General features: G+C 34.9%; 1 protein-coding gene across 1 annotated transcript; it reads left to right on the forward strand.

Annotated features, from left to right (window-relative positions):
- The first annotated feature begins 2,158 nt into the window (after nt 1-2,158).
- LOC112038289 (double-stranded RNA-binding protein 2) lies at nt 2,159-6,477 on the forward strand. The gene is made up of 3 exons (XM_024071089.2): nt 2,159-2,765; nt 4,885-5,104; nt 5,562-6,477. The coding sequence occupies exons 1-3, from the start codon at nt 2,520-2,522 to the stop codon at nt 6,269-6,271; spliced, it is 1,176 nt and encodes a 391-aa protein (XP_023926857.1). The 5' UTR covers nt 2,159-2,519; the 3' UTR covers nt 6,272-6,477.
- The last annotated feature ends 4,855 nt before the right edge of the window (nt 6,478-11,332 follow it).

Genomic DNA, 11,332 nt, shown 5'->3' on the forward strand with positions numbered 1-11,332 from the left:
AAGGAAAATGATAACATCCATGCAGCGTATGTTAAGCCAAAGTTATGGGTTTTGAGTGTTGAATCTTCAATGAGTTTGGGTTATTACGGTTAGACGAAGGTAGAATTTCCAAGATAATGAATTTAAGGATACAACATTTTTCATCACTACCGACATGGTGACATAGCTTGTAATTGGTGTATAATACAATCTGTGTTAGTAAAGGACCCAAGTAAAAGCAATGTTGTTCAAATTACAATAAATCATAACAATTGTGTTGAAGAAAGTTGTATGCATGGCGTTACTCACTTAAACCTTGTCATTTTCAAAGAAATACATTAAACCATGAAGTTAAAATGATAACATCCGTGCAGCGTATGTTAAGCCAAAGTTAAGGGTTTTGAGTGTTGAATCTTCAATGAGTTTGGGTTATTACGGTTAGACGAAAGTAGAATTTCCAAGATAATGAATTTAAGGATACAACATTTTTCATCACTGTCGACATGGCGACATAGCTTGTAATTGGTGTATAATACAATCTGTGTTAGTAAAGGACCCAAGTAAAAGCAAAGTTGTTCCAATTACAATAAATCATGACAGTTGTGTTGAAGAAAGTTGTATGCATGGCGTTACTCACTTAAACCTTGTCATTTTCAAAGAAATACATTAAACCATGAAGTTAAAAAAGGTAACAAATTAAAATTCGTAGCGCATATTCAACCAAAAATACGTGGCTCCACTTGAAAGGGCTGGACATATGAGATTTTTAATTTCTTACCTTTGAAAGTTTTATAGTTTCATTTGTTAGTTTTTTATGTAATTTTTCTTATTTTTAATTAAAAATTTTAATTTAAAATAAATAAAAAAAAGGTTATGAAAATCTAAGGAAAAAATTAACGTCCATGCTGCCTATTTTAAGCCCGAATTAGGGGTTTTGAGTGTTGAATCTTCAATGAGTTGGGTTACTATGGTTAGACGAAGGTAGAATTTTCAAGATGATGAATCTAAGAATACAACATTTTTTCACAACTACCGACATGGCGACATAGCTTGTGATTGGTACATAATATAATTAGTACCCAAGTAAAAAAGAGATGTTCAAATTACAATAAGTCATGACAGTTATGTCGAAAAAAGTTGCATGCATGGCATTACTTAGTTAAACCTTATCATTTTAAAAGTAATACATTAAACCATGAAGCTTAAAAAGGTAACAAATTAAAAATCGGTAACGCATATTCAACCAAAATTACGTGGTTCCGCTTGAATGGGTTGAATAGTTGAGATTTAACTTGCTACCATTTAAAATTTTATAGTTTCATTTGTTACTTTTAAATGTAATGTTTTCTTATTTTTAATTAATAAAATAAATAAAATTATTTGTAATTTAAAATAAATAGAAAAAAGGAAAAAAAATTATGAAAATATAAGGAAAGAGAAAACGTTCATTCAGCCTATTTTAAGCTAAAATTAGGGTTTGAGTGTTAATCTTCAATGAGTTAGATTACTATGGTTAGATGAATGTAGAATTTTCAAGATGATGAATCTAAGAATACAACATTTTTTTCAAAACTATGACGTGGCAACATAGCTTGTGATTGGTACATAATACAATTAGTACCCAAGTAAAAGCAATATTCAAATTACAATAAGTCTTGACAACTGCGTTAAGGAAAGTTGCATGCATGATGTTACACATTTAAATTTTATATTTCAGAAGTAATATATTAAATCATGAAGTTAAAAAATTGTAACAAATTAAAATTAGCAACGCATATTCAACCAAAAATATGTGGCTCCACTTGAAAGGCCGAACGATTGAGATTTTTAATTTTATACCTTTTTAAGTTTATATTTCCATATTTGCTAATTTCAAAATTATAATAGCTTTTACATGTAATTTTTTCTTTTTTTTTAATTAGAAAAAATAAAATGCATTTTTAATTTAAAATAAATAGAAAAGAAAAAAAAAAAAAAAAAGGGGAAAATCTAGAGAAAAAGATCACATCCATGCAGGATGCAGCCTAACGTTCAGTTGACTCGCGACAATAAAAGCAATAGTATAATAAATTCCACATTTTAATAATACTCTCCCAAAACCCAAAACCAAAAAAATAATAATAATAAAAATAAACAAACAAACAAAAAAAAAACAAAACAAAAGAAGAAAAAATACTTTACATTACTACTCCACTACCAAATTGAGTCCCCAACTCTTTCTCTCTCTCTAAAGTCCGAGCTTCGCACCATTTCTCTCTGCTTCCGTCTCTCTCTCTCTCTCTCTCTAAAAACCCTAATCACCTTCACCTCTCCGGACCTCATTTTCCAGCACTACAGTCTAAAACCAAACCCAGAACCCTTTTCTTCTCATCATACGACCCGAAAACCCGCGGATCCGATCTGGGTCCGCCTCCATTTTTTTCCCTGTGCGAAGCACAGAGAAGAGAGAGTAGTAGTAATTGAAGGTTGTGTGTGAGAGAGAGAGAGAGAGAGAGTTTAGGAGTGAGAGGAAAATATAGGGGAGAGGAGCAGAAGAAGAAATGTACAAAAACCAGCTTCAAGAGCTGGCCCAGCGGAGCTGCTTCAACCTACCTTCCTACACGTGCATTCGGGAAGGTCCGGACCACGCGCCCAGGTTCAAGGCCACCGTCAACTTTAACGGCGAGATCTTCGAGAGCCCTCAGTACTGCTCCACTCTCCGCCAGGCCGAGCACTCCGCCGCCGAGGTCGCCCTCAACTCTCTCTCCCACCGTGGCCCCTCTCACTCTCTCGCCGCCAGGATCCTGGTCAGTTCAAAACCTTTTTCCTTTTTTAACCGCCGTTAGGGTTCCGTCACTTCGCTTTCTATTTCTTGTTCTAGTTTTAAGCTTCTGATCTTTCTTTCTTTTTTTTTTTTTTTTTTTTTTTGTAAACTGATCAATTGTTTTAGTGTCATCAACTTCAATTTTCTTTGAAGTCCTATTGTGTGTTTTTGCTAACGTGCGCCGGTCTGGTTATCCTGCGCACACAACCCGGATTTATCGCCGGCGATTTTGAAGGTTTGGGTTTTTTGTTTTTTTGGGGAAATTACGGAAGTGCCCCTTGCTCCACTTCTGGCAATTGGGTTTTCAAAGCAGTGGCATTTTCTGACTTTCTTTAGCTGACGCGTGAGGACTGAAATTTATTATATTTTTTTTAAAAAAAAAGTCATTTTTTTAATTAAAAAAAAAAAGATTTTAAGAAAATAGTAGGAACTGAGAAGATTCTGAGAGAAGTTTTGCTTTCAAAAGTGAGAGAGAGAGAGAGAGATTGAGAAAAATATATGTTTTTGTTTTTGTTTGTTTTCTATGTTCTGGGAACCAGCTGTACTGGGTCTCCCGGATTTGCTGGTGCAATAATCTGCTCCAGAAAGGTTATTTCGGTCATTAAAAAATAAAATGTGTTTGGGAGAAGTGGGGGGTCTTTGATGACCCAGAACTTTGTAAACCTTTTTTCTTCAGCATTGACCTTCTGATTGGTTCCCAACAAAGCAGTGGAAAATTCTTGAGAAGTTTAACATTTTCTAACAATATCTTCTTTTTGATGTCTTAGCTTCCAGAAGTTTAGAGAGAGGAAAAGGAAAAAAAAAAAATAGTAATCTACTCAAATGATAGGCCTTTCTGGTCTTGTGTTCCAGAATAATGAGAAATCTATGACTTGATATTGAATTTCAATCTGTCTGAGCTTTTCTAAAAAAAATGTTTTAATCTAATTGACTACTTATCTTATTCCATTTTTCATTAAATAAATAAATAAATGAATTGGTTTTCGGGGAGGTTAGGTTTGGGTTAGCTAGTAAAATTTGCTATGAAGTCAAAAGTTTTGTCAATAAGAATATCTAAATGCTATATATAACAGTTGTTGTCACAGAAAATGGCATTTAAACTCAGCAGTTTTCAAGTCTTATATCTTAAGGGTGAAGATTTTAATGAACATGTGATATGTTTAGTTACTTTAGTAATGGAAATAAATGCTTTATATCTTTGTTAATGGAAGCAAATAGTTTGTACTTCATATTGTTTTTAAAAGAAGTGAATTTTGATTGTTATTGAACCCAAGACCTCATGCTCTAATACTGTGAAAATAAGCAATTGTCCCAAAAGCTTAAGTTATTAGAAAATTGTGAATTTAATCTAACACTTTTGTAACCCAATTTAACTTGAACAAGCAAATATAGATGTTCCAAACAAAACTCATATAGCAGATGTATATGATGTGATCTTAGACATAATAAATTATTTTTATTCACGAGTCGCAGCTATGATCCAGGTTTATTCAGTATCTAAGTTTTCTTAATGTAACTTCTTAGATTGTTTGCACTTATCCTGTTTCAAGTTTCCTCTTTATTTTAAGCCATGTTAGGTTGTGACTCTTCAATTATTTCTCAATACTTATTGTGATTCTAATCCTAGTAATGATGCTAGATGAAAGAGAAGGGAGGCATGGTTTGACTGGTGAACTATTAAATTTCTGCTTTCTGTTTGTGAATGTAATTTGGTGGATGCCGCTCTCCCATGGGAGAGAATGTTTTGAATCCCCCCCCCCCACCTGTTAAGTATTAAATAAAAAAATGAAGCAGAAATTAGGTAGATGCATATCTGCATCTTAGATTTTCCTTCTTAATATTATCATTGAGTTATATGCAATTCTCTACTTATTTCATAAGCACTCTTTCTTATCTTCTGTACAAATTTACACATAATTGTATGGAATAAATCTAAGCAAATACCGTGTATAGCCTATCAGTTTCAGTTACCTCTGAGTGGTTTTTTCTGCTTGCCTTTTTTGGTTACAAACATCTGTACTTTTCACATTTTTAAATACTAAAAGTTGACAGCTGTAGCTAGTTTTGTTGTTTTGATACTGATTGGGCTTGCCTTTGTTTAGGATGAGACGGGGGTTTACAAGAACCTCCTGCAGGAAATTGCACAAAGAGTTGCAGCCCCATTGCCACAATACACAACGTTCAGGTCTGGTCTTGGACACCTACCCGTGTTTACAGGGACAGTTGAATTGGCTGGAATCACATTCACAGGAGAACCCGCCAAAAATAAGAAACAAGCGGAGAAGAATGCAGCTATGGCAGCTTGGTCATCTCTAAAACAATGTCAGTCTTCATTGAACTTTCTGTCAATAGTTGAAATGATAGAATGTTAAGACTGCTCTTTTTAAAGTGGAGGAATGCTCCAGCTGACTGTTTGGTTCATTCCCTTGGTAAACTATTGTAAGGAATAGTGCCACCAGAAGATAGATTTCATACCTATATCTGGAGTTCCGCTAAAAATAAAAATAATAATTTACAACATATTTTGCTCACAAAGCATTTATAAATGTAGCACCAGTCATCATTTTGAATGGAAGCCTGATTGTTGGGGCTGAAACAAGAATATTTGGTGGAGCAGTTATTGCTTCATTTGGACTTGCCTTATAGACAATTAAATTCTCTAAGTTGATTCCATGATTTCAGGGTGCTATTTTTGAGATGTCATCATCCATCAATGCCCCTTGATTCATGCCTATGAATTTCTTGTTGAATGAAAATAACTTCTTTTCTTTCTGGCCAGTGGCAAAAGAGGCTGCAAGTTCTTCATCTGAACCAGAAAACAGTGATGAGCTGGAACAGATCACGATAGCACGAGCTTTAATGAACTACCGATTGAAGGAAAAGAGGGCAATGGCTAACCCTAATGCTCTCATACCATTTCCAAAGAAGTTCCCAATGCAGAGTCCCAGACCATCTAGTCCACAACCTCCGCCTGTTACCACATCAAAGATCCTCCCCTTAATCTGCCAGAAGACAGCTCCTCGAAACAGACACCACTTAACAACAGTAAATGACAGCCACATGCTGTCACCACAGTCTACTGCACTGGAAGGTCGTGGGATCCGTTCTCAGAAGTTCCCTGCGGCAGGTGCTGCTCCCTATGTTCCCATCCGACAATTTAGGACACCCTGCCATGGTATTGCGCCACCTGTGACAATAAGGACTGCAGTGCCTGTTTACTCTGCCCCACCACTTCCACAACCAGTGATGCGGGCCCCACCTGTCCGATTCGCTCCTCCCATCTCCATTAGGCAGGCTATACCTGCATATGCTGCTCCACCAGCTCGCAAAGACGATCCTCCAGTTGTTCAAAAAGAAGATCCTCCAACTGTTATTGCACCTACCCTGCCAAGTAAATTATCAGCTCAAGTAGAGGAAACGAGGAGCACAACTGCAAGCAATCGACAAGAATCTGAGACGGTACAAAGCTTCGAACAACTCAAACTCTGATGATGGTTAGGGAAGATTTTGCATTTGTGGAAAGCTAAGTTATGGTTTTGTGGTGCTCCAAAGTTTGTCTTGTCTATCTATTCTCATCTGTTATATGAGTGTTCTTACTTTAGATCTCTTTTTTGGTTACCTTTTTCATCTTTGTTTTGTTAGAAGATACAGAGCAGGTTAAATTAGTATCAGCAGTCTCATATCTTTGCCATTTATTAGCAGCTGGGTCAACCTCTTTGCTCATCTTATTATTGCTTGTCCATGTTAGTTGTGAGGGTGGAATTTCATAGGTGATTAAAATTTTGCCTTTTTCTATGCAAATTTATTTCTGAGCTCTTGATGAGTGGGCTTTCAATCATTGTGGACCTTAGGGAAGAAATACTAAACGTAGTCCATGGCTTGGGTTCATAATCTTTTAAAATTTTAATTTTTAACATTGCTTATATACCACTTCTTGCTGCACCATTAGGAGGAAATGTTTTATTCCTAGTTAAACTACGGAGAAGCGTGTTAAGTCTTCGTCAGAGTCAAATTCAGATTTTGAGTGGAAATCTTACTGAGACGTGTTATTGGCATGCTGAGCGATTAGTTTGTTTCAAGAGAATGTAGATTCTCTAGTTCAATGGAGAAGTAGCCCCTGGCTTCTCTTCATATTCTATTGGGTTTGCTTGTTAGCTTGACCTCCAAGTTAGGGTATGCTCCTGGACTTGACATGCCACATTTTACTTCCTCACTAGCTGTAACAACACATGAAGAAAAATTTACTGTTTACAATACTTAATTCTAGTCCCAGGAAAAGATTCCGTCGAGTAATTTACATGAAAATTACAATCTGTGAGTGTCCAGCATTTTCAAATTTAAGGGAGGTCAATGCCAAAGCAAGACAAAGGGGAAATACAGTATAATTCCACAAAAAAATAATATTTTCTTGTTGTCTTCTTTCTTTCTATTTTCTATTACTAGTTTACTACCAAAACGATGCTGTGCTTCATGGAAGACTTTTTGTACAAAATAAAAATAAAAAATTTCTAAAAGTACGATTTGATAAGGAAATGGGATTTGTAAAATCCTAAACCCATCTAAAAAAGATGATTTGAAAAGACTAGATAACTATATCCTCCACTGATAATTTAATGCACTCCATGCCTCGGAAAGTGACCATTATCAATTGTAATCATTTACCCAACTCAATTAATTTTTTTATTATGTTGTGAGGATATCAAGATTATATAGAGTAGGGGGTGGGACTATATCCTAGCAATATAGTAATTTTTTTTTTAGAGTAAAGTAAACCTCCTGTTTTACAAGGATTTGAAGCACTCATTCTTGGACTTACATGACTGTCATATATATGAGCAATGAGCCTCACCACGTACAGTCCAAAATCACTTCCAAGTGAGAAACGGGCACTATATAAAACTGCAGCCCCTTTTAAGATTGATATGACACTAGCTTCATGGGCCCATAGTGATAAGAGTGTTCTCATGCTGCAAAAATTCATTGGAAAATAAAAGACAACTAAAAGCACTTTCATCAGGCCCATTAACTTGGTGGGCTTCTATCTTTCATGTTGTTTTAACTTTCCAGTATGAGTTTCTGCCCCTTTTTATCCCTTTTGGGTTTTTATTTTTTTATGATACCATTTTCCCAATTTGGAGAAGCACTGTCACATCTGCAAAATATGCTAAAAGAATCAGTCATAATCCAATCCAATGTGATCTACATATTTCAAACTTTAGTACGTAATTCTGTATATATAATTAAAGGTGATTTTGAACTTGGTTATGTCACCTTTGAACCTGTTTGCCAATATATAATTTGTGTAGAAAGTCAATTTGAAATGAAATTTTGTACAGGACCTCAAGATTTACGAATGCAAGACAGATGAGATACAGCCATACAGTCGGTGAGCTTGACAACCAAACAACTTCGTACCATCTCAAAGGAGAAGATGGTACGTGGGCATTTTCCTTCTTGCCCATGATCATCGCCATGTAAAAATTCAACACCAATTATGAAGCAAGTCCTTCTTTCTACAAATAGAGGAACTGAACAAGCTAGAGTAATGCATAATTGAGCTTTTAGAATGCCCAACACGTATATTGTCAATTTTTTCATTTCCATTCATTTATTGTCCTTGAACTATATTTCAGTCCTCTCTGTCTTTGTCCCTTAAGATTCAGCCAATCCGGGTTTGTAAAACAGTAAAGCAGGTTGCCTTGGACAGCTGAATTTCATCTTTTAAATAATGAAAAATTCTTAGGTATTCTCGGACATGTGCAACATAATTTTTCCTATTTGGGAAAGTTGGATTGCGTATGATATGTTCCAGTCACAATGTTAAGCATTATTAATTAATCTGGTGGATTTCAATTTGTTCAATAATAAGCAAAGTGTTATGACCTTGCTGAAAATAAAAGATAATATAGTCAATTCAAGATGATCAGTCTCCCAAATTTGAGAGAGAAAATTTACATTTTTTATTAATTGTCTGCTTAATTCTCATTAATGTATTCAACCTACATAAATAGCCAATGATGAGATAACCTTATCAACAAATCCTAAAACATAGGAACTAATCATACCCTAAAACAAAGGGACAAATTTAAATACAAGAAAATAACAATACTAATCTACTATTATCTTATTTAAATAATGATCTATCACCGAGCCTAAATTTAAGTACTTCTAATGTAAATAACAATTTATCCAGCACAATATCTCGAGTCATAACTCATAACACAAAATCTCTTGTTAATAAATAAGAAATTTGAGTTTGAATTTCACTTATACCAAAACCAATTTGTGTCATATATTTAACCACTATGGCAATTGGCAATGTTCCTATATGTATCAACTAATTAAAAATTCGATTCTCAAAAAAAAAAAACTAATTAAAAATTCAATACTATGGTAATAATTTATTTAAGTGGTCCAAAATCAACAAGATATTTGGCCATGCAGATCTCATGGTCAGGGGTATAAATGTATAATCCATTTATGCCTTTAAGGGGTCCTCCACTTGCCTACTTTTTGTTAATAATGTCATGTGTTTAGTGATTAGTGAGATGCAAAATACATTGATATAAGAACCAATGACCATGTATCAAAAGTTTTAGTAGCGTGAATTTCAGTTAGCTCAACTGATAAAATATTTGAAGGTTGAATAAGAGATTTGGGGTTCAATTCCTGCCTACATCAAAAACCGATTGGCGCCTTGGTCTGATGATATAGAACACAATTATGAGAATCAGCCGTTATAGGTTGAAACTCTATTAAAAAAAAAGTTTTTAGTAGTAATTTTCCACAATTCCCCCAAGCAAAATTCAGAAAATGACCATTGTGGTTGTGGGTGCCCATAATCTGGCTCACTTTGTGGTGCATCCTCCTGAGTTGGAAGGTAAGCTCTAAAAAAATCTATAACGATACCTAATTATGCCGATCTTTATGGCAGATTTGGGGTATCTATCAAGTGGTTAAACATAATTAATCAATTTGAACAAAGAAACACACTAAATGGTTATAAGAAATTTTGTCATGTAGCTGGTCTTATTCAATAGGGGTTGGAGTGACCACAGTCCTTTTTTTCTCCCAAAGTGACTAGTTTTGCTTCAGCAACACCCCTAACCACCAAGAAGCAGCAGTGACATCTTTATCCATTTGTGGGTTAAAGCTTTATGGTGAAAATAACAGAGCATGGGGAGTGTGAAATGATGTTAAAATGAGGGGTACTACTACAACAATGTTAAGTGTGCCAAACAAGCAAAGGTAGAGAGAGAGTGATACAGTTTGTGACAAACAAAGTGGCTGGCTGGCTAGCTTGTGTTGTGTGGGGTCAAGTCTCCACTTCAACGACACCTACCCTCAAAGCAATGCCACGACAGCATTCGATTGATTTACGCAACAACATATATATTATTGTATTTTTAATTTTTTTTTTTCCTCCTAGAGAGAGATGAGATTGATGTGCATGGAGTCGGCCCAGACAGGAAGGGCCCACACGATTGGACCTGAGATGGGGCCCAAAAGGGGGTTAGGGGGGAGCACTGGCATTTATATTCCTTTCCTATGAGAAAAGCAATGGCTCAAGGCAAAAGATGTGAACCCTCCACCCATTAGGAAGAAGAACAATCAAAAAAGCAAAGAAAACAAAAGGGAAAAAAATTAAGAGGAAGAGGGGGACAAAGTGGAAGGATGTTAATCCCATGACATAAAGTTTTTAAAAGAAAAATATACCCATTTGACTTTGTTATAGCTCATCATACACCATTGATTGTACTTTTTTATTTATTTATTATATATAAAATATATATATATATATATTTAGCTAGAGAAGAAAGAAACATGCAATGTTAATGTCATGCACAGAAAAGAGAAAAAACCCGTGTGTTACGTTGTTTCAGTCCTATTCAGTACCATACCATAGATCGGTGATAATTTAATAAAACATATGTTTTTTATTTAGTCATATCATGTTCCAATAATTTTTTTTCTTTGACAAATTCATTCTTGTATCATTTAACCACTCAACAAAATGAGAGATATTGGGTTTGAATATTTTGGTGTTGAAAGAAAAATTCAACGGGAAAGATTAAAACGTGTCTCTTCTTCTTCTTCTTTTCTTTTTTTTTTGTTTGTTTTAATGGGAGACTAAGAATGTCTCTTATATAGTCTAGATACAAACCAAAGTGTGACAAAGGCACATCATGAACAATGAACATAAAATCTTGTCTACACTTCAAGAATATACTCAACTTCTTTTTTTTCGTGTCTGAGAGAGAAAAAAGAGAGAGAGTTGTGTCTGAAACTGATCGTACATAATAATGCCGACAACACCCAAATATAGAGAGCATGAAAGGCTTTTCAATGTTGAAAGTCAAATTCTTCACTTTTATTTTCCGCAAGGATTTTCCACATGGGTTTATCCCATTGGCATGCCCGGAATATGGAGATTGCAAAAGTCATACAAAGAGATTGAAAATCTGTTCTTTTGAATTTTGAGAGTTGAATAATCTTCCATCACCAGATCCGAACAAAGATTTCTCTCTCTCTCGCACAGAGGACATATAT

The sequence above is a fragment of the Quercus suber genome, unplaced genomic scaffold, assembly GCF_002906115.3.
Source record: "Quercus suber isolate HL8 unplaced genomic scaffold, Cork oak 2.0 scaffold_360, whole genome shotgun sequence".
Lineage (NCBI taxonomy): Eukaryota > Viridiplantae > Streptophyta > Magnoliopsida > Fagales > Fagaceae > Quercus > Quercus suber.

Bases quoted from the DNA above. Each gene is read 5' to 3' on its own strand.
- LOC112038289 (XM_024071089.2), top strand. From the start codon at position 2,520: ATGTACAAAAACCAGCTTCAAGAGCTGGCCCAGCGGAGCTGCTTCAAC. The intron at 2,766-4,884 runs GTCAGTTCAAAA...GCCTTTGTTTAG, and splicing joins CTCTCGCCGCCAGGATCCTG to GATGAGACGGGGGTTTACAA. The intron at 5,105-5,561 runs GTCAGTCTTCAT...CTTTCTGGCCAG, and splicing joins TTGGTCATCTCTAAAACAAT to TGGCAAAAGAGGCTGCAAGT.